The 23824-nt window shown below is 49.4% G+C and overlaps 1 protein-coding gene across 1 annotated transcript; it reads right to left on the bottom strand.

Moving 5' to 3' along the window:
* Window positions 1-4705: 4705 nt before the first annotated feature.
* On the bottom strand, window positions 4706-23596 carry LCMT2 (leucine carboxyl methyltransferase 2). The gene is given in 14 exon segments (XM_026688385.2): window positions 4706-5426; window positions 11115-11250; window positions 16667-16854; window positions 17823-17926; window positions 18302-18541; window positions 18632-18889; window positions 20634-20724; window positions 21109-21216; window positions 21309-21498; window positions 22282-22438; window positions 22509-22698; window positions 22776-22857; window positions 22960-22973; window positions 22975-23596. Coding segments are annotated over 14 exon segments (2523 nt in total). The 5' UTR covers window positions 23569-23596; the 3' UTR covers window positions 4706-5255.
* Window positions 23597-23824: the final 228 nt, after the last annotated feature.

Raw genomic sequence — 23824 nt, 5'->3', positions numbered from 1 at the left:
TCTAGGGCAGAGTTAACTTCTTGGTAATTCTTTCTGCAAATTATTTTTCTAAAGTGCATTCAAATTGACAAAATTGGAGAAAGGGATAGAAGGGAAGCAACAAGCTTTTGTTTTAAAATTACCATTTTTCTCCTCATGAGAATCACTTTGGTCTAGTGGTTAAGACACAGGCTAAAGATTGGGAGACGATGAGTTCTAGTCCCATCTTAGCCATGAAAGCCAGATGGGTGACTGACTGGGGTCAGTCGCTCTCTCAGCCGTTGAAAGTTATTATTACCTTTATTGTCAGAATACAACATGTGTACAGTGAGATTGGCCTTCAAGTCTCCTCACAGGTTTGTTATTGTTGGGGGGAAATAGGAGGGATGTGTGTTGGAGATATCTGCTGCCATGAGTTATTCATAAAAATAATAAAGGTGGGAGATAAATATAATGGCTACAGTATCAGGTTTTAAAGCAGAAAGTCAGCTGAGCAGGTGAGAGAGGCAGAAGAGGGAATCCAGAGGGATGCGATTTGCAGGGAAGAATTTAGGGGTAGGTTTTGGCCAGCTCCCCCTCCATTGTCTAATTCTCTTTGGGGGAGATTGCGGGCCTCCCCTTCCTCACCTTCATAGTATCTGGACCAAAGCCTTTTACCAAGCATAACATCTGCTTTTTTGCAGCAACACAGCGCTTTCGGAAAGAGGAAAAGGGGTGTCAGGGTTTCAGAGAAGTTCGTGACACTCATAGCAGCTCTGAAGAGAGTTTTAGTTTGCGTCATGGATTCCAAATGAAAGCAGATGCTGAAAAACCTAAAATAGATGACTCTACACAAAACAGATGTCAAGCCAAACCAATATCTCCATTAGCAATCATGGTATAAATAGATAAGATGTGCAATGTAAAAATAATTGGAGATCCTGCAGTTCACCTTCATCTAATACCAAACTGGTATGTCAACTTCTTGGTCGTTACATGTCCTTCTGAAAGCAATGACTCCCTTTTGCAAGACAGCAACAGCCAGGAGCACCAATGCCTCCAGCATGGCAAATGAGGCACTGCAGGCATCAGTAGCAATGGCACCTCTGCAGCTCAGGAAGGCCTTTTCATTCACTGGCTGCACCAGGCAGGACTCAGTGGTTAAGCTTGCCTACAAGACAGTTGGGGAATAAAAAGTATGAAGCCAAACCTCAAACTGATGAGCCCATCCAGCGAATTCATGTAGACAGAAGGGGAGACAGCATTGAACTCTGAGGGGTGCCACAAGTAAGGGTCCACAGGCATGATCTCTTCCCCTCCTGTCCACACTGACTGAGACAGACCACCGAGTAAGGATCTGACCACCTCACTCTCCCAACCCCATAGCAGAATACTGTGGTCAAAGGTATAAAAAACTGTGAGAGATCAAGGAGCACAAGGATGGGTGCACCGGCCTTGTCCCAGCTCTGTCCAGGGCATCCACAGGTATGATCAACTTTATCTCCATACCGGTCTCCAGTCTGGTGCCTGACTGAAGCGAGTCGAGATATCCTGTTTCCTCCAAGATCCCCTGCAACTGCCGTTCAACCACCTGCTCCACACTTTTTCCCCAAAAGGGAAGGTTGGAAACCAGCTAATAGTTATCCAGGATGAAGGGGCCCAGCAATGGCCTCTTAAGGAGCAGGCACACCACTATCTCCCTCCAAGAAATTGATACCATGGCATGCATGCATCGCCTGGTCCCTTCCCAGGCCAACAGGGCCTGGGATCTATAGACTGCTTAACAGAGTTGGAAGAGCCTGTGTAGGACATCTAGTCCAACACCCTGCCCAAGCAGAAGACCCTACACCATTGCTGACAAATGGCAGTCCAATCTCCTCTTGAAAGCCTCCAGTGATGAAGCTCCCACACCTTCCAAAGCCAAGGTGTTCCATTGGTTGATTATTCTGTCAGAAAATTTCTCCTTACTTGTAGGTTGAATCTCTCCTTAATCAATTTCCATCCATTATTCTTTGTCTGGCCTTCGGGTGCCTTGGAAAATAGCTCGACTCCCCTCCTCTATGTGGCAGCCTCTCAAATTTTGGATCACTGCTATGATGTCTCCCCTGGTCCTTTACTTCCTTGGACTAGACAGGCCCAGCTCCTGTAACCATTGTTTTAGTCTCCAGTTCCCTTAATCATCCTGGTTGCTCTTCTCTGCACTCTTTCTAGAGTTTCAACATCTTTTTAATAGTGTGGTGACCAAAACTGGATGCAATATTCTAGGTGTGGTCTTACTAGGGCTTTATAGGGTGGTATTATACCACACTTAAACTTGATGGTACCCCTCTGTTAATGCAGCTTAGGGTTGCATTGGCTTTTTTGGCTGCCCCTGCACTCTGCTGGCTCATATTTAGCTGATTGTCCACTAAGACATATTATATATATTAATATTATTAAGTGTTGTACCTGGTGATTCTTGATGAATATATCTTTTATCTACACTGAAAGCATTTGCACCAAGACAAATTCCTTGTGTATCCAATCATACGGCCTATAAAGAATGAATTCTAAAAGGCTCCAAGATCCCTCTCATAGTTAAGACTGGTTTCACCCAGTCTATATGCGTACTTTTTTTTTCTTGCTTAAGTGTCTTTACTTTTCTCTACGTTGAATTTTATTTTTTGTAGATAGGGCCCAGTGTTCAAATCTGTCAAGATCCATCTGGATCTTGAGCTTATCATCTAGGGAGTTAGCTATTCCTGCCAGCTTAATATCATCCGCAAATGTGATGTTCCCCTTTTATTTCATCATCTTAGTCATTTATGAAGATATTGAAGAATACTGGACCTTGTGGTACCCCATTGCTTACTTGCCTCCGTATAGTACCATTAAGGACTACTCGTTGAGTAGTTTGTCAGCCAGTTACAAATCCACCTGGTGGTGGTGCTATCTATCCCACTTTTTTATAGCTTACCAAGAAGTAGGTTGTGTCTACTTTGTTGAATGTCTTGCTGCAGTCTATTATGCTTGGAGGACAATCCTTGGGCATCGCTCCATGTTGCCTTGGCATAGTGTTAGATCAGGGTATGTAAGGGAAGATCCCAGGCAGCAGCCACCCTATGGGTTCCCGGAGGGTTTCTCCAGGTCTCAAACACAGGTGCATCAGCCTGCCTAGCCAGATTTTTTTTGGGGGGGGGGTGGGGGTGTCATTGGGGTAGAATACCAGTCTCTGCCTCTTACTCCAGCCCTGCCCCGCATCCCACAAGGACAGGGCTAGTAAGGCTGGGATGGGGGCAGGCAGCAGGAGGAGCGCTACACTGCCATCTTTTCTCCTGGGAGCAATAGTCCAGGGCGAGTGTCTACGTGTGCGGGGGGGAGCAAGACGCTGCCCTGCAGTTTACTGAGGTTATGTAGTTTACATGAGGTGGACCTACCATTTTCCTGATAGCAGTTTGGGTGAAATCCGCTCCCGTATTGGCACAGTTCATACATGCTGCCCCAGCCCCGACATAGTTAAGCACATGGTATGAAGACTATGGAGTCTTTTGCAGACCTTGGTTGCAGACCTTTCCTAACTCAGAGACCATCCCTGTGGGGTCCTCGTTCTCCTTGCCCAGCAAAGAGGAAGCAAAGCCAGCCGGCGTAGCAGATCGCCCAGCACTGCCGCCTGGGAGCAGAGGATGGCATCCAGCACCTCCCTTCCGGAGAGGAAGAGAAAGGCAGCCGAGCCCTTTCTGCAGAGAAGCACTGGCTTCCTTTGGCCCAAATGCCCCCCTCCCCCTCACAGGCTTTCTCAGCAACAGACTCCAGAGGGCCTGGATCTGCAGAAGCCGTTGCTGGGTTTCTAGCAAAAGGAGAAGGATCAGCTTCTGGTCCTTATTGCAACAGGCTGTGTGGCCGAGTTCAAATCCAACCTGGCTGGGGGTGGGGGTAGGGAGAGCAGGGTGGCGTCTGGGCCAGAAGCACCTTTGAGGAGAGCAGGATGGGAGCTGAGGAAGCTGTGCTGCCAAACCACAAGAGAAGGGTCCTGCCCAGGAACAGGACGCGGTCTGTGAACTTCACCGAGGAGGAGATGGCCTCCTTTTCAAAGGAAGTCGGTAAGGCCAAGGGGGCAGAACAAGGACTGCCCTCCCCATGAGGGTTGTTTGCACAACCTGCTAAACTGTGATTGAGCAAACTGTGGTTAACTGGACTCCAGGATTTATAGTTCACAGAGCATTCTAAGCTGGAAAGAGGTTGGCTGAATGGGGACTGGTGGGCCTCAAGACCCCAGCTAGGGCCTCATGGAGAGCCAGCTGGTGGCTGACCGAGGCTAAGCTCACAACTAGGCACCCTTGTGGCAAGAAAGGGAATCTGATTAGCGGCTCTGGGAAGCAGAAATCCAATCCTCCAGCAGCCCTTCCGGCTTTCCCCAGGAATCCTTTTGTCTTCAAGTGAGAAACATCTCCATCTAGTGGCATTTTTTGAGGAACAACAAAACAGATTTAGAGAAACGCCCCTCCTGCCTAAGATGGATGCAATCCCTGTCTTTGGGCTCGTGGTGGGAGTTGACGGCTGCAAAAATAAGGACGGGTGGAAAACAGGAGGAAAGCCAAGGAGCTTCTTCCCTGAATTCTAGCAGCAACAGCTGCTACATAGCAGGAGCAACTTAAGCATTTCAAACTCATGTTGGTTCATGTTCTTCAGGCTCCAGCTTCATCCCAACTTTTTTTTTTTTTTTTACAGAATACTGCTGTATTCTGTCACTATATTTGTCACTGCACCCTTCAAATATAACAAAATCTTGTATTTGTTATGCTGCTATTAAATGAACAGCACTAGCTACTTAGGAGGAGGGAATTACAATTATTTAGGGTATAACCTGGAGGCTCAGAAGTGAACACAGTCCCATCCCTGGAAGGAAAACGGGTTTGGCTTTCTGTTGGGAACAAACCAACCCCTTTTGCTGTGTTGCTCTCTCCAAGCAGTTGAAATCACTAGAAACTGCTGCAGAAGGCGGCTGTCACAGCCGAAGCAGGTGAGAGGGTATACGAAGGAAACTATAAAAATCCCCCAGAAACCTAGTGGATCCTCATGGTGACCGTGGCCACTGTCCGGGAGGCAGCAAAGGAGATGGGGCTGAGACTCCTTGCCCCAGGGGCCACTGATGAAGTATCTTCTCCTTGGAGCAAGAGCGTAACTCTCTTAGGATAGGCTGCCACTGTGTAGAATGGCTGGAGGAGGGAGGGGTGATGTTCTTAAATTCAAGAGGTCCAGTCCCCTGTGTCACCCAGTGCTGCTTCGGCCCTTCTCCTATCCTCTTGACCCACAAGATGTCAAAGCCCAGCCCTCCAGATGCTGCTCAGATCCAGGCAGACAGGTGACCAATTCAGATGAGTCCCAAAGGAGAAGCAGTTTCCGCCTCCCCCAGTAAGAATAATCTCCTCCGTGTCGGGCAAAATGACACTGCTATGGTTGTGTAACATTAGGGGCCACTCCAGAAATGTCTGCAACAGAAGAAAGAGACAAGAGGCAAGTTTAGGAACCAGGCAGCTGAGAACACAAAGACAAATCTACCTTCTCCCTCGCTCCCCCTTAAGGGAGGGCATTAAGTGGTGATGGACAAGTGGACTCCTGGTTCGATGCTACAGTAAATGTGAAGCAGGATGGTAGTCTCCACCTGTCACAACGATTCCAAGAAGACCCAGGGATATCAAATCACAGTATCAGCCTCCAAGATTGGGGATGGAGCGCCCCTTATTACTTGGATTACCCTGGTTTAGAAAATGGAATCCCTAAGTGGACTTGAAGAAGGAGCTGTTGCGCATATGCACCAACCAACCTCAAGAAGAGGAGCCGTCCCTAGTAAGGCCCCAAGGAGTGGGCATCGGTGGCTAGTGAATGCATTATGGGGGAGGACCTCAGGGAGATTTTTAGCGAGAAGGCGTTGGATGCACTCCCCCGTCGCCCCAGAGATTGCAGCATAGAGATCCTCCCTGGAATGAAGCTCCTTAAGCCAAAACTGTATTCAATGACACCACGAGAGTTGGAGGAATTGTGGTCTTTTATCGATAATAACCTAAAACAGGGTTTCATCCAACCTGCCAGGCCCCAAGTGGCGGCCCCAGAGTTATTCCGAGAAAAGAAAGATGGCTCCTTTCGCTTATGCATGGACTATAAAAACCTGAACGCCATTTGTGTGGAAAACATTTACCCACTCCCCTTAATGAAGGACATGTTAGTTCACCTTGCCAAGGAAATTTTTTTTACTAAGCTTGATTTGAGAGAAGCTTACTATTGAGTCCAAATTAAGGAAGGGGATGAATGGAAGACTGCATTTAATTGCCCTTTGGGTTGTTTTCAATTTAATGTTCTCCCGTTCGGCCTGCAAGGAGCCCCTGCCGTATTCATGCAACTGATAAACGTGGTGCTGCATGAACACCTATACAAGGGGGTGTTGGTTTATCTCAATGATATTCTTATCTATACGAAAACCATGGACGAGCATGTGAAGTTGGTGAGGTCAGCCTTGAAAAAGCTCTAAGTGGCTGAACTGTATGCTAAGTTATCTAAATGCGAATTTCACCAAGAGAAAATTGTCTCTCTGGGGTATCACATATCGCATGAAGGAATAGAAGGTTCAAGCCATTTTAGAATGGGCTCTCCCGCGCACCAGAAAACAGTTGCAGAGTTTTCTAGGGTTTGCTAATTTCTACCATCGATTTATCCTGGCTTTTGCAAAGAGTGTGTTGCCCATTACAAACCTCCTAAAGACTAAAGGAGAACTGAAACCGAAACCTAACCGAACATTGGAATGGTCCATGGAGAGCCAGGAAGCTTTTGAGAAACTGAAACAACTCTTTGCAGCTGAACCTGTGCTTAAGCACCCAGATATGGATGCCCCTTTTGTGATCCAGGCTGATGCCAGTGACGTGGCAGTGGGAGCAGTACTGCTTCAATCCAATGCAAATGGAAACTTACAACCTTGTGCTTACATCTCCCAAAAACTAACTGATACGGAAAGAAGATGGGCTATTTGGGAGAAAGAAGTGCTTGCTATCTGATGGGCATTAACAACTTGGAGACATTTCCTCGAAGGGGCACACCCCTTTGAGGTGTGGATGGATCATGAAAACCCCTCAAAAGCTGTCTCCCAAGTAAATTTGTTGGGCGCAATACTTTAAGCGGTTTAACTTTTCATTACAATACCTGCTGGGGGGAATTTTTTTATGGCTGACGCTTTATCAAGATTGCCCCAATAGCGTCCATCGTGAAGTGATCATCCTATTGTTCCTACAAAGCAACTGGCTGCCCCAGTGGTCACCAGAGCCCAGGGGAATGTCAACCTTTCAAATGATTTAACTGAACAGTTAAAAGCTTTAAAATTGGACGATTACAATCACTCAAATGATTGTACTATTCATGATGGTCTAGCATGGGTGGGGGCAAAGTTATGTGTCCCAGCTAGCCTTAGAGGCGCCATCCTGAAACATGTCCACGATTTGAAGGTTGCTCGGCATTTTGGTTTTGTGAAAACCTTACACTTGGTCAAACGACAATTTTGGTGGCCATCTTTGAAAAAAGACATAGAAGCGTATGTAGCTAGTTATCCTGTTTGTGCTTCAGCCAAACGACCTCCTGGGAAACCTGCCGGTCTGCTACAAAATGTAGCTAGACCGAGTGCCCCGTGGAGGAAATTTCCATGGATTTCATTGTGGAATTACCCAAGAGTGGGGGAAATACAGTGATTTGGATGGGTTATTGACCTATTTTCCAAACAGGTACATTTTGTACCCTGTGCAAAAATCCCTTCTGCAAAAACTTTGGCTAAACTGTTCATTTTACATGTGTATAAACTACATGGTGTTCCTGAGCGTATAATTTCAGATAGGGGGGTTCAATTTACTATGAATTTCTGGAGGGAATTCTTGAAGTTATTGAGCTCTGCCCAGGCCTTAATCTCCGTCCACCACCCACAAACTAATGGGGTGTGTGAGAGAGCTAACTTGGTATTGGAACAATATCTTAGATGTTATGTCAAATTATCAATAGGTTGACTGGTCTGATTTATTGCCTTTTGCAGAGTAGCTTACAGTAACTCCATTCATAATAGCACTGGTTTCACCCCATTTAAAGTAGCTACGGGTCAGGATTTTGTACTCATCCCAGAGCTACCACAAGAGAAACCCCAAATCCCATCGTTAGCAGAGTGGATAACTCAGCTCCAGCTTACCTGGCCGGGTTACCTGTAAAGCATTAGATGATGCTCATCAGGCTCATAAAAAACAAGCAGACAAAATAGAATTCTACATAAATCATACCAACTGGGAGATAAGGTCTTCTTGTCCACTAAGTATTTACAGACCACCCAGAAATCTAAAAAATTGGGATCCAAGTATGTGGGGCCTTTCCCGATTGTCCAAGTGGTGAATCCTGTTGCTGTGTAGCCACAACTGCCAAAATCCCTTAGAAGGATCCACCCTGTCTTTCATGTTAGTTTGCTGAAACCTGAACATACTTTCCATTTGCAACCTGACCAGGCTGCTCCACCAACTCTTCTGATTGAAGGTGAACAACATTTTGAAATTAAGGAAATTCTGGATTCCAGGAAACAGAGAGGAAGACTCCAATATTTAGTAGTTTGGAAACATTTTCCTCCTTCTCAGTCAGAATGGGTAAATGACCGTGATGTCAGGGTCCCTAAACTTATACAAACTTTTTGATCGAAATATCCTGACAAGTCTTAACGTTCTTTTGTATATAATGTTATATCTGGGATGTTTATTTTCCTAGTGTTTTACTCCCTTATCTTTTCCAGGGCTAACACCTCTTTTGCAGGAGGGCCGAATGTCAGCCTCCAAGATTTACACTTCTGCTTGACTCTTGCTGGCTGCCATGGAAACAGGGGGGAGGAATAATTGGGCTTCATGGGGGGAAGGGTGCTGGAGACTGAAGTTGTGTGAATTGTAAAAGTTGGGATGCTTTCCTGCTTACTGTGCAAACGCAGCCGCTTATCTTTCTAGGCCAAGGTCAATCGTCCCGGCATACCAGATGTGTGAGACACCACCTGAAGATGTAACCCACATGACATTATGCACACCTCAGATTGGATGCCCAGTTTGAACTATTGGGGGTGAGGACCTGGGATAACTTTCTGTATGTAATTTCCATGCCTTTTGCCTCAGATCTTGCATTTCCTTTGTTGCTATCACTTCATATCCAGTAAAAGTACTTTTCTCTATAAGAATGGAGTCAAAGGTTTTCTTTCTTCGATTTTGAATGGAGGCACATCCGACACACAGCGCAGCACTTCCTGCCAAGTCTCTTGCTTTCCTTCCTCCCCAGTGCACAGGAGCCAGCAGCCCCCCTTCTCCGTGTTTGTTCTCCAGCCTCGCCTCCTTGTTGACATGGATACCTTCATGCCTTTCTGAACTCCTGCTGCCTCTGCCCTTGGCAGCTCTGGGTAAATTCTGGACCTGCTCACAAGAGTATCTGAGTGATACACATCTTGCCTCTTCCTCATCTTGTAAATTACATTCAGAAAGTATTCAGACCCCCTTCTCTTTGTCCATTTTGTTATGCTGCAGCCTGATTCTATAGTTGTTGAAATTCATTTTGTTTCTCATGAATCTACACTCAGGACAAGCTTTTCATACCTGGACTGGGGAATTGTCTGCCATTCTTCCTTGCAAGTCCTCTTAAGCTCAGTCAGGTTGGAACGCCAGTGGACAGCCATTTTCAAGTCCCTCCAGAGATGTTCAATAAGCTCCAAGTCAGGGCTCTGGCTCGGCCACTCTAGAACATTCGGAGAGCTGCCCCTAAGCCACTCCTCTGTTGTCTTGGGTGTGTGCTTAGGGTCGCATTGGTCATGTTGGGAAGTGAACCTCCAGCCCAGTCTGAGGTCCTGAGCGCTGAGGAACAGGTTTTCATTGAGGATGTCCCTGTGCTTTGCTCCATTCAGCTTTCCCTCAACCCTGACCAATCCCCCAGCATGATGCTGCCGCCACCACGCTTCACTGTTGGGATGATATTAGGCTGTTGATGAGTGGTGCCTAGTTTTCTCTAGACGTGACGTTTAGAATTGAGGCCAAACAGTTCAATCTTGGTTTCACCAAACCAGAGAATCTTTTCCTCACAGTCTGAGAGTCCTTCAGGTGGTTTTTTTGCAAACTCTAAGCGGGCTTTCATGTGTTTTGCACTGAAGAAAGCTTCTGTCTAGCTACTCTGCCATAAAGCCCAGATAGGTGGACGGCTGCAGTGATGGTTGTCCTTCTGGAATTCTGTCCCATCTCCACACCAGGATCTCTGGAGCTCAGTCAGAGTGACCATCGGGTTCTTGGTCACTGCTGTTACTACTAAGGCTCTTCTCCTCTGATTGCTCAGTTTGACCAGGCAACCAGGTTCAATTTAATTTACTACAGGTCAACTCCAATCAAGGTGTCAGCAACAATCAAGAGAACTGGAGCCTGAATAATTATGCCAATGTGATATTTCAGTTTTTTCCTTTTAATAAACGTACAAACATTTCTAACATTCTGTTTTCATTTTGTCATTATGGGGCACTGTAGATTAATGAAAAAATAATTAATTTCAACAACTGTAGAATCAGGCTGCAGTACAACCAAATCGACAAAACTGAAGGGGGTCCAAATACTTTCTGAATGCACTGTAAATCCCATTCCTGGGCTCAGGGTGGATTTGAGGCAGAACCACAGTGGGTGTCTCCCCCCCACAACTTTTTTCAGATGTCTGTTTCCACACATGTGATTTATCTGTTCAGAACTGCATCTCTAACGAGGCTCCTGAGCAAAAGGAGCAAAGACCACCAGGACAACTCCTAATGTCAAGTACTCTTACAGTTCCAAGAAGAGAGGGATTGTATTCCACCAGGAGTTGTGAACAGCAAAACAAGGGCAGGTTGGAGCTTGGCCTGGGAGCACCCAGCATCTTCTGCAACTCTCTGGAGCTGGAAAAACTGCATCCAAGGGTACTTGCTGATGCTCTGGCAATTGCACCCACCATCTTCCTTGGAAGACAATTGAGCTAATATTTCTTAACTAATATTTCAGGAGGAAAGTACCAGCATCAATACTAAAAGGGCAGCCTCTCCTGCCGCTGACCTTGGCCAAGAGTGCTTCGCCTCCATGGGGAGAAGAGCCGAAGAGAACCCCAATTGCCTCAACGTTTCAACTCACTGTGTCAATACGATACTCCGCCAGAGCCCTTGTCTCCAGGTCTATCACAGCAACGCCCGGCACCAAAGGAGGGCTGAGCCAGACACCACCCACGAGCAACAGTTTCCCACGGTGCACATGAGCCGTGTGTGAATACCTGGGCAGAAGACACAGAAGAGAGGGAGTGTTAGTCCTCTAATGCTGGGCCAATTCCAGCTTCTCCAGGTCCCCAACCTCCCCCACTCCCACCTCCCCAACAAGATTTAACTGGCTGGGCGCTCTCTGCCACTCTGACAAAACCAAACCTTGCTGGGGGAAAGCAAGAGGTGGGTGGGTCTCCTCTGCGCCCGATGGGAGGAGCCGAGACCCAGCCAAGTTCCCCCCCATCCCTCCCCGTATTATGGAACTTCCCTTCTGGAGAATCAACACAAGCCACTGGTTAAAATGATACTTTATTAAAGGAGCACCATTTATGTTTCCAACTCCCTTAAAATACACAATTTTGATTGCTCTTGTAACTATTGTATTTAATAGTGGCTGTGGCTATTTTGTTTATATATTTTGCTATTATCTTTCTACACTGCCAAGAATCACTTGATTATGGCAGCTCCAAACAAGCATGCAAACACTCAGCCTGTTGGCTGCATAGTTCAGTCCCCCCCTCGTCCCCCTCAGGTCAATCTTTCAGGCTCATTCCTGGTTCCCTATAGAACCCAGGCACTCCTCGAATCTCAACAATTCATTTAACAATGGTTCAAAATTATGAGTCTTGGAAAAGAGACCAGAGACCTGCACTCGCACCATCACCATGATCACCGAACTGCAATTTGGCAGCCAGTTCACATGTATGACTGTTTGTAGCATCGTGTGGTCACACGATCAGTTTGCAACCTTTTTTTTTTTTGCTGATTTCTGGCAAAAAAAGGGCCATCAAAGCAGCTAGAGTCTGATTTGCTAAGCTGCTGTGGTTAACAGTCATTACCACAAGGGCTTTGGATGGAAATTCCAGTCCCAACTGTGGCCTTGAGGGCCACCTGAACAGGATGGGGGGGTGCTGGTGGGAACAACCCACAGCTGGAGAGAAGAGGCGGCTACCTTAATATCCAGGAGTAGCAGCAGCCCTTCAATTCCATTTTATTATCTGGGGAGACCCTGGAGCAGGATGTTAGCTTGGAAGCTCCGGCACGGTCACGTGTGCCAGTGGTTTGTGCTTTTAGGGGGACCCCAAAAAAAGTTTTGGTGGTTTCTGCTTTGCCAGCCAGTGCTGCTTGGATAGACGAGAGGCCACGTAAATGGATTAACCAACAGGTCATTCTGAAATTATTGCCCCAAAGGCAGTAAAGATCAATAATGGATGCCTGGCAAGAGAGAAGGAATTCTTCCAATCCACGTAGCGATGGGCACCTCCAGTATGCCCCCCCCCCCCCGAAAAATCCTGATAACTTGAGTCATCACTGCCAGGTGCTGCCACCTCCTGCTGGGCGCTGGAGGGGCAATGCAGCTCCCTCACACCTCCGGTTACGCCTGTCCTCTGGAGGGCATCAGCTCCTTTTCTCTCTTCCTGGGCAAGCCGCGTCCTCCAAAGAAATTCTTCTGAGCCAGGACTGAGCACGTGGCGAGTAAACAGGGGCAGAGCTAACATGCAGCTCCCACTGGATCTGGTCACCACTGCAGGGGCCTAGATCTGAGCAGGGGACAGTGGGGGTATGCCCCTCCTTTCCTTCTGTGAAGGTGAACATGCGCTGGAGAGGAGGGTCCTTCACCGGAGCACTCGGAGACCCTTGGGTTTTCTGTGAGTTCAGTGGTACCTGGATAAGGCCCAGTAAAGGATGACATCCAGAGCTTGTCCAAACCTGGGAAGTCATCCAAATTTGAGTGGCTGAATGAAATAAGTGGTAATAAAAAGTTGTTCCTTTGCAAACGTGATCAAGACATCCAGCCGGAACAAAAACAGTTCAGATAATATTCTGTTCCAGACTAATGTGCCACCTCCAAAGTAGAAGGAATTGCTGGGGAGGTGAAAGAAGGGAGGCCCAGTGTTTAAGAGTCAAACTGCTAATTCTGATGGAAATACAATGGAAAGACAATGCTTGTGAAAACAGAAAAAAACAAACCACCCCACATCCGCTTCCAAATAGGGAGTACAATTGTATTAATGTCCAAATTTGGGCAACAGAGTTCAGCACGGTGTCATTCTGCTGAATCTTCTAAGAGAAAATAGGGAAAGAAATTACTTTACCCAGTCCCCTCCAACTATGCGCTTGGACCCCTGGCACTGCCTCAACAGCTTTCACCTTCCCAGGAGCAGAGCTGACTGGCCAGCAGCTCTTCCTGAACCTGAACCCGAAGCGAAAGGCAGATAGGAACAAGGACCCAGGAGAAGTGACCTAGGTGTGCCACAGAGACCATCTTTTACTTGTGCTGAAAGGTTGTCATTTTTCCTGGCTGGTATGAGATTTATGCTTTTTCCACAAGTTTTCTCTTCTTAAATACTGTTACATCCCCCCATGTGCAGAGTGAGCATATTAAGATGGGTTGTAGTGGATAAAGAATGCTTTACACCTTGGGAGATCCATCGCTGTTTGCCTCAGTGCTGGCTTTCCTATTCTGGCTCTGTACTGTACAAGTAATTCTTGAATTACAACCATTCAGTGACCATCTGAAGTTAAAATGGCACTGAAAAAATGACTTATGAGCAGTCCTCACACTTACAGACTTCAGAATAACAAAGGGGACAATGGGATGCTTCGTCTAGCATGCTCGGTTTTGGACAAATCCCATGCTGGCGTCTAGTAAAAGCTTTGCTTGTTTCTAGGTGTTGGCAGATCCACTGCTTATTTTTTCCAGGATCTTGATGTCAGGCTGATTGGTCTGTAGTTTCCTGGATCCACTTTTTTTCCTTTTTGAAGAATGAAACTGCATTAACTCTTTTACGGTCCTCTGGTAGTTCCGAGATACTTCAGGATTTCTGAAATATATGGTTCAATGGTCCCGAGATCACACCTGCCAGCTCCTTTAGGACTGTGAGATACTATCCTTCTGGTCCTGATGATTGGAACTCAACTACAGTAGATATGTGTTTTCTTATCATTTCCTTGCCTGTTTTGACTTGTATTCCCCTTTTCTGTCTTTTAGCAGAATAACAGAATTGGAAGGGACCCTGCAGGTCTCCATGCTCAAGCAGGAGACCCTATAGAATTTCAATCTCTTTTTAAAAACCTCCAGTGATGGAGGACACCCACAATTCCTGAAATTACACTGTTTCACTGATTAATCGTTCCATCAGGAAATTCCTCCTTATTTCTAGGTTGATTCTCTCCTTGATTAATTTCCAGCCATGGCTCCTTGTCCTGCCTTCAGGTGCTTTGGGGAACAGGTTGACCCCCCCCTCTCAAATACTGTTATCATGCCACCCCACTCCTTTTCATCAGACACCCCCAATTCCAGCAATCATTCCTCGTATGTTTTAGCCTCCAGTCCCCTAAGTATCTTTGTTGCTCTTCTTGGCTTTTTGGGCAGGAGCCACAAATGACTGTCCACCAGGATTCCTAGATACGCCTCACAGTTTCTGCTGTTGAGCCAGGTACCACTTATACTATTCCTGTGGATTTTGCTTTTCTTGCCTAAATGCAAAGCCTTTCCACCAGTGATCCGCACTCAGATCAGTGTAGATTAACTCCAAGGTCAACTTTCGACCAACAAGTAAGCAATACCCCAATCAAGAAACTGCCGAGGAGCCATCAATCAACTGCCCAACCAAAGAATCACTAAGCCCAACCCCACCTACCCAGACAGGCAAGACATCAGAATATCAAGTGACAGCAAATGGCACTCCTTACTAGCAGTGAGGATGTTACCTAAATGTTTGCTAAAAACACTCAAGTTCAGAGAGCACCAGGGAACACCTCCCCCTCCCCTGAATTCTACATTACTGGATAGACCGCAGTGTTCATCAAGATCCTTCTGGGGTGTACTGCTTTTGATAGATTGGACTGTTTTTCTTTTTGTGTGCAGATAGATGCCAAGAATGGATTAAGCAATTCTGCTTTGTTCTTGCAGCCTGTCACTTCCCCATCATCTTCCCTCATTAACGGACCTTCCTTGACTTTTTTCTTGTTTACACTCTGAAAGCTTTTTAAATTTTTGACATTTGTTGCAAGCCTTAGTTCTTTCTGAGCCTCAGCTTTCCTGACTTCATCTTTGCAGATTTGGGTTTTATCCTGTTATTCTGTCTTAGTCATGCATCCCTCTTTCCACCTTTTATACTTGTTCTTTTTGTCTTTCAGTTTACCAGTTCTTTAGGCAGCCATGCCGCTTTCTTCTGGGATCTCTTATTTTTATTTTTCAGTTGTGTTGTGCTAAGGGGAGATAGCTGTGTTCCAACATTTGAGGGGCTGCCCCAGAGAGGAGGAAAGGGTCAAGCTATTTTCCAAGGCATCCAAAGGCCAGACAAGGAACCAGGGATGGAAACTAAACAAGGAGAGATTCAACCTGGAAATAAGAAGTTTTCTGACAGGGAGAGCAATCAACCAATGGAACAGAAGTTGCCTTTGGAAGTTGTGGAAGCTTCATTCCTGGAGGCTTCCAAGAGGAGATTGGACGGCCATTTGTCAGAGATGGTGTAGGCAGTGGTGGGAATCCACATTTTTTTTTCCTACCGGTTTTATGAGAGTACCCCTAACACTCAAAAATCACCCTCTGTGTCAGCGCTAGTGAGCGGAGCTGTTTTTTTAGCTCAGCTGAGGCGTGGCAATCCGCCCTGCCATGCAAATCAGCTGAGCTAAAAAACAAGGGAACATAGGAATCGGAAAGGGTGGGGGAGGATGGGCGGGGCCAGCCAGAGGTGGCATTTGCCAGTTCTCCAAACTACTCAAAATTCCCGCTACCTGTACGCCAGAACTGGTCTGAACTGGCTGAATACCACCTCTGGGTGTAGGGTTTCCTGTTTGGATGGTGGGGTGGGGTGGGGACTAGATGACCTACAGTACAAGGTCCCCTCCAACTCTTGTTAATCTTAACCTTGAGAGGCATAAAAGTTCTCATTTGTCCTCCAGGCCTTTTATCAGGAGACACAAGCGGTCCCTAAGCAGAAATGCTGACAAGGCTCACAGACTGGCCAGTCGGCTCTGCTCACCGCTCATCCATAGACTCCTAAGGTTGGAAGAGATCTCCAACGAAGCTCTGTGCTGGGCAGGAGCCCTCCTACCATCCCAGACATCCAGGAAGGCGCAGATGAAATCCCTGCCTGAGCAGAGGGGGAACAGCAGCGGCAAGACCCAGGCCAGCCTCCCTTCAGGTACTGTTGGCTTTCCTGCTAAACAGCGCACATGCTTATTTTTCAGTTAATTCCAGAGGAGAATGCCATTGGGATTCTTTCTACAACGGCTGTTTGACAGAATGTTCAAGAAAGCGTCACCTTCAGAAGCCCCGGGGTGAAAAGACGAGTCTCAGCAGCCACTGGACACACACACTGCCCTAGAGGGCGGGCTCAGTTTGGAGGCTGGTTATGGCCAGAGAAGCTCACCTGCGGGCTGTGCTGGGGGGACGGGGTGAGGCATGGCTTACTTTCTTACCTGGGCGTGAGCGGGGGGCAGGTCTCGAGAGAATGCCACCGGAAGCCTCTCCCGGCTGGCTTCAGAAACAGGAGGCTGCCCAGCAGCTCCTCAGAAGCTGTCAGGCCACCGGCGATGAGCACCCCACCTGCCCAGCTGCAGGCACTGTGTGAGTGGCGGCCAAGTGGAACGGGACCCTCCACTGGAATCTGACAAGGGGGAGCAGAGGGGAGGCATTACTGCATTGTTAGCTGTCCAGAGTGGTTGCTTTAGAGAAGGACCTGGGTGTGCTGCTAGAGGCATGAGCCAGCACACGGCCCCTGCAGCTGCCCAGTGAGCTAATGTGGTGTGGGATGCTTCAATGGAGGCAAAGGGTCATGATCACAGGAAGGAACGGTTTCCCCAACACTGCACTGCTCAGGCCTCGCCTGGAAGACCGGGTCCAGTTTTGGCCACAACTTTGGCCAGAAGGATGTTGAGGAACAGAAATGAGTGCAGCCGAGATGAGGAGGGAGGCTAAATCCAACGAAAAATGGCTAGAGGAACTGGGTATGTTTGGACTGGAGGAAGGCTCCGGGGGGGATGGGAACCCAGCCTTCCCCTACTTGGAAGGGCTTCCCAGGGGAAGAGGCTGGGTGCGTCTTCTCCGTGGGGCCCTAGGGAAGGACAAGAGCCCGCTGGAGGGAAGTCTTATGGAGAAAGACCCAAACGTGGAATGAGCAAAAATGTCCTCACCACGAGAACTCCTGCGTAGTCACTACTTGGGAAATGTGGGGCCTCCAGCACCGGAGGTTTTGGGGTGGCCTAAGGATTTCTGCTGGTCTGGGGGGGCTGGACCCCAAGACCCTTCAACTCTGGGCTCCTAGGTGTTTAAGTTCCCTAAGGTGTTTTACTTGGCCAGAATTTAAGCCCGTTAGTTACTATTTCTGTCAAGGAATACAAGAGAATCGAGAAAGGAGTCCCTTGAGGCCCCGCGCTCTCCGGAGGAGCTCTTTACGCTCTTCTGTCAGTGCAAGGGATGACACTGAGGCTAACCTTCAAATTCAGGTACAACCCACCCATCTCCCAGGGCTCTCTATCCAACCACCACAGCCAAAAAAGAGGCGTCCTAAGGGGCTCTAGCAGCACTTAAATGGGGGACAGGCTCCCGAATGGGCCCAAAGAGGCCTTAACCCACCTGCACTTGCTGACAGTGGAGCCCCTCCAAATGCAGAAAATGCCAATCGGTGAGCACCGACTGCCCAGAACTGCAGCCTCCGTAGACGAAGAGGTAAGCCTGCCCTAGAAAGACAGCAGAAAGTCAGGGTCCCTTCCCTCCACCCCTTTCTCCTCCTCCCAAGGTGCCCGACACACCTCAGGTCTGCTAGGGGGAAGAGCCGAAGGACTGGGACTCCGGAGACCCAGGACCACTGGGCTTTGTTTTGAGGAGAATGTGGAGCATTTGCAGTGGGTCCCACGCCTGCCAGCTCTTCTTTGAACAGCTGGCAAAAACTGTTACTGCCCGAGTGCCTGATAAACTGGGGGTGCTGAGCCCAAAGCCCAGGAGCAGCAGGGAGCGATTCCCAGAAGTCTCCAACTGGCCTCAGAAGGGAAGCTGGGCTTCATCGGGACCATTCCCTGCCTCTTCCCCCCAGGGGGTGAGCTTTCCTTTCCTACCTTCCTGCGTGACCACCGTGGCGGTGTGTCTCCAGCGGGGCACGGAGAAGCCTGCGAGGCCCTCGACAGGCAGCAGCGGAGCGAGCTCAATGACGGGGTTGCCCGGGCTCAAAGGGTCAGCATCTGCCAGCCCCTTTAAGCAGAGGGGTGGCAGAGCAGGGCTCTCTGGGGACTTGCGGCCACCAAGCACAACAGCCCAGCCTGAGTGCAGGACGTTCACAGTGTGGAAAAGCCGCCCGTCTGCAGAAGGAGAGGAGAACGCTCTCGTAGCCAGGGAGGGCCCGTTTGCCTGCACCAAGGGGTCCTCCCCCCGCCATCCCGGTCACTTACCCCAAGCCATTCCTAGCTCAGCCAGTCTGACCTTGCCACTTCTCCAGCCGCCCTGGTGCTTGACCAGAATATGCAGCTCAGTCAGGCGGCAGTGGCGTCCACCATGGTCCCCAAAGCCCCCAGTGGTTAGAATTATGTCCGGGGTGAGGAGCACTGAGGAATGACCATAGCGCTTCAGGCCAGCCACTGCCCCACCTGCCACACAGAAGGATGTAGCCACAGTCCCAGCGAAGCAAGGGGCGCAGTGAGCCGGGGAGGCTGCAAGGCAGAAAAAGACATAGCCACGTCATTCCAGCAGCAAAACGCAGCCACCCCAGCAGCAGGCAGCCTCTCTCCTCCAGATGAAGGTGCATTAGGAAAGACTGATCTGGTTCTGTAAGAAAAGGTCCCTGCACAGCCCCCACCCCCCACTTCCTCTTCTTACCCGAACGATGAATCTTTCCAAAAGCCATGGGTCCTTCTTGAACTTAATAAAGGTAAGAAAGGCCCTGCTGCATCCGGCCAGGCTCATTTTGGCTGAGGTGGCCAACCAGGTATTTCTGGAGAGCTCTCAACCAGGTTTGGAGGGACAACCTTATCTCTCCATTGTTGGGAAGCACACTGCCCCCCACCCCCCAGCTAACATGGAGTCTCTGAGATCTGATCAATGCCTTGGTGAGCCAGCCAGCTGGTTTAGCCCCCACTGCCATGCCCGTGGAAGCAAATGCCACACATTAACCACAGGTGAAGAAGCACTTTTCTTCTGTACCAGATCCAGGCTGGTACATGGAGAGAGGGAGAAAAACAATGAGCAAAATATAAAATACAAAACAAAACAAGACACAAAGAGGGCGGGTGCATATGCTCCCAACGCTTGATGAACAAAACTGCCTTTACTGAAGATGCCAGGGAACCATCCTAGCCTCAGGAAGCAAAGCTTGCACGGCCCACGCAATGCATGGGGTCCCCAGCCTTCCATCGTCTATTTCCTCCCCCGCCAAGGATTCCCTTCAGCCTGCAAGAGGCGGGGTGGGTGGCGCTGAGCCAAAGGTAACAGAGCTGAGCTGTTCAGCGCTTCCTGAAAGAAGCCGAAGCCACTGGAAAGAACGTTTAGCTGAAAGAAGGGAAGGCTGAGGGAGGCATGGGGTTGGCCTTCCAGTACAGGAAGGGGTGCTGTGGACTTCTTCTCCAGAATGACCAAGGTTAAGACACGAACCATCGGGAGGGGGGGGGGGATAATCCGAACCTGGAGGTAAGAGGAGGGAGAGCCAAGAAAGCCCCAAAGTTGTGGATGCCGCTTCATGGGAGATTTTCAAGGGGTGATTGGACAGCCATTCCAATTTGGGATGGTCTGAACTGCATAAGGGAGGTCCCAATCCCTAGGATTCCATTACTCTCAGAGTCAGCAGCACTGTTGGGAAACCTAGCTTTCAACCTTTCAAAATGTTAATTCTTGGTGTTTTAATGTATTAATGTTCTAATGTACTTTATTATGTTGTAAGCTACCCAGATGACAGCGAGGTGGGTAAAAAATAAATTTAATAAACTGCCCCCGGAAGAGAACCTTTGTAAAGTCTGCTTAGAAACCTACACTCTTGGTATTCCGTATAAATGATCCACAACAGAGATGGCTGCTGAGAAGGAACCGCTCTGGGGGTATCACTTTAATTCCTTTTTAAGTGAAGGGATTTTCAAGAGAAGATCTAAAAAACAGAGAGCTGCATAGGGGAGGACAGCCCACCTTGCACAGCCTCCGGTACCATCAATGATTAACTAGATGCCTTCAGGAAATCTGTATGGCAAGAGGACAAAACAAAAGATCCTTTAAAGCTAATGCTACTGTACTTCTCTAAATAGAACCGCTTTAGGAACTATCAGAGGTAATGCAACTTTGGTCCTATTTAGACCTGCAGGCCTCCGTTAGTCCTTGTGCAAATGCACCGGTCAGGGAGATAAAACAGGATGAAAACAACCCACCAAGTCATCACTGGAACCCAGGGCAGAGGACACGCCAGGCTTTTACCTTCCATCCTGGAAAACACAGGAGGTGCAAAGGAGGCCTCTCCCTTAGATGCGGCCAGGATGAAATAATGGGAGCACTTCAGGTGCCATTCCTGGAAGAACAGAAAGGTTACCGTAGACAGTCAATCACAACAAACACCTCTACACATTGGGGCATTCTGAGAACTTGAGGAAGCAGACTGGCAGCAAACAAAGGTTAGAAACAGCTCATGCACGTCTATAAACTAAATGCAATATTGCTGCGCACTCAAATGCAATAGCTTTAGTACTACAAATAAGAATTATTTTATATCCTACTTTAAGGTTTTTCCGGCATCCTGTATATCATATTTTGGTTGCATCAGATGAAAATACTCTTCTGTTGCCACCATATTTCCACTCCGCTGGCCACAGAGAAATAATCTCTTCCTCTCGTGGCTGGCTGCAAACCACCTTTCTTCCCTCTCCACATTCTGCACACACCAGGGCAGACCAACCTCAAATTCGTCAAAGGGCTCCAGAGCTTGAATCCTATTTTGTTCTTCTCCAGGCACAAAGCTCCTGTAGAACTCATTCATGTCCACGATGTGGCATTCCGTCCAGCCCTAAAGAGAAGGCTGTGGCATTAAGACCGAGGCACAGCCATCCCACTGGGGCCCCCTTGCCTCCCTTCCACCAGTCCAAGGCTCACACCCACCCTCTGGAGAAAGCGCATCTGTTGAGCCTTGCAGTCTGGGTAGGAAATTAGGGAGCGGAGTGGAGACTGTAGACGGCTGAAATGGCTTTGCATGATACGGCCAAAAGGGTCGCTGGGATGAATCTGCTCGTACAGAATGAAGCAGGCCCTCAGAAAGTGCCCAGCTGCCCACTGAATCAGAGCATCTGACCTGGAATGAACCAGAAAGAAGGGGGAAGCGCACCAAGGAAGAAAAGTCCAGACCATTCAGCTGGATGCCAAGGAGCCACATGACCCCACAAACAAGTCCAAGTCTTCAGAAGCTTCAGGACCATTCACTGTTCCCCAGTTCAAAGATGAAGATGAATCCGAGGCCTCAGCAAGAGATCCCACCTGCCAAAGCTTGGAAATGTTGGTTCTGAATATCCCCTAAGGAGATGGTGGGATTAGAGAAAGTAGAAGGATCCACGATCCAAAACTGCTGCCACAACAGAGAACTCATTTCTAAGGACAGTTGCGCAATGTCTCATTTGACCTTGTGGGGCAGCAACCAGAGGAGGGGAGAGCTTCCAGTCTGCTCCTATTCAATCTTGAGCCTCCTATGCTGAAATTTTCAGCAGCGATTGACACAGGGAAGAGATTTCCAATGGTCTCTTTGTGAGCATGGAAACTAACGTCTTGGCTTCAAGCTCAAAATATTGCGGTAGGGCTCTCAGGTATGAAAATTTGGCTGGGAGGTTTGCTTGGTTCTACTTTGCAGCTGAAAACGACACTTACTTGATAAGTTGCACAGTAGTTATATCCAGAGGAATCAGAGGAACGCAAAAACAAAAAGAATATACGGCACGTTCAATCTAAGATGCGAAACACGCGCCCTAACCTTGGAAAGCCACAATCTGCTGCAATTTAACATAAAACTCGTCCTTCCAAGTACAGGTCAGGCACCCAGGTGGGGCTGGAGCTATTGGATGACCGCAACGACCAAAGCACGAACCTCTCAACCTCCATGTAGGGCAGGACCACCTCCGCAAGGATCAGGGTGGGTGTCGTGGGGTCCAGGCCGGCGCCACGCAGGGCCCCCTCCAGCAGAGCCAGGTCGGAGAGATCCACACCCAGGAGCTGGTAACCATCCCCGGAATACTTGACGCTTCCTGCAGGGGAGGCGAAGCGCGCTCGGTCCCGGGCCAGGCGGCTCCCATCCTCCCCTACCCGCATACCCACCGAGATCCTCGGGGCCGCCGCCTCTCCCAGCCAAGGCGCGCAGCTCCGCCGAGCCGGAGATCCGGGCCGCTTTGCGGGAGGCCACCTCCGGGAGGTCCACCTCGAAGAACGGCTCGCCGCTTCCCGCCAGCAGCCCCGCATCCTTCAGGCAGAAGTAGAGCGAGTCCCAGCCGGCGCCCAGCGACACCACCTGCGGGAGGGAAGGAAGTAAGGGGGCCACGCGGTAAAGACGGCGCTGCGGAGGGAAGGGGCCGCCGCCGAACTTGCCTGCCTGCGCGGCTCGCCCTGAGTGCCCAGCAGGAAGGCCCGCACGCTCCGTTCCACCGCTCGTGCCCGGACGTAGTAGCCCCTGCGGGGGGGAGAAAAGAGCGTAAGCGGCCGCGCCTCCTCCCGGAGAGGAGACCCGCGCCCCGCAGCCCCCGGAAGCGCCGAACGGGGCGGGGGCCCTCACCGGTGGATGGCGGGGCGCGGCGCGGGCTTCCCGGGGCAACAGCTGCATCACGAAGCGGTCCGAGGTGTAGCCCAGGGCGGCGGCGGACTTCTTGCTGGCGGCGCTGCTGTCGCCGGTGCCGCTCACCCGCGGGGAGGGGCGGGGAGGAGGGGGCGCGCGACCTCCCGCCGCTCCCGCCGCCGCCGTCCCCCATGCGATCCACTGCCAGACGGAGGCCGCCTCTCGTTCCCTCCCCAGGCCGACTTCCGGTCCTCTCTCCACTTCCTGCCCGAATGACCTTCTCGGCATGGCGGACTTCCTGTCTGCTCTCGGCAGCAGTCCCCGGCTTCTTCTCCGCTCTTTCCAACACGTTCCGCTTCTTTTCCCTTGTATTCCGCTCCGCACAGCCCCGCGGAACTGTTTAGGGTGGGCCCGCGTGGTGGGAAGGCTCGAACAGCACGGCCGCAAGAAGGACTCTCTGAGGGACCGTGTCTTGCCGGTCACATCTACCCGACCCATCAGAGCGGGGAGGCAGGGAATGTTGCGGGTCCCATCCTTGAGGGAGATACACCTGTTGGGACCCAGAAGAAGGGTCTTCTCCATAGTGGCTCCCTCTCTCTGGAACCTCATTCCCTTAGACTGGCTCCCACTCTGATTCTCATCTGGAAGGCGTTGAAGACCTGGTGTTCGGCGAACAGGCCACGTGACTCCAGAGCGGGATGGAGCCCATTAAATGGCTCGTGTGATCTGCTGTCGTTGTGGGTGGGGGGGAGATGTGGGTGATTTTACCATATTAATTTGTTTGATTTTACGAGTTTTATTGTTTTAAAATTGTGGTTTTATATGTAAGCCGCCTTGAGGCACCATGGCGGCAATACAAATCTAG

Source organism: Notechis scutatus, chromosome 5 (genome assembly GCF_049901735.1).
Source record: "Notechis scutatus isolate UNSWTSFEM ecotype Mainland chromosome 5, rNotScu1.2, whole genome shotgun sequence".
In the NCBI taxonomy this organism is placed as follows: Eukaryota; Metazoa; Chordata; class Lepidosauria; order Squamata; family Elapidae; genus Notechis; species Notechis scutatus.
Note: the sequence above shows the minus strand (reverse complement) of the source record. Positions and strands in the feature narration are given on the sequence as shown.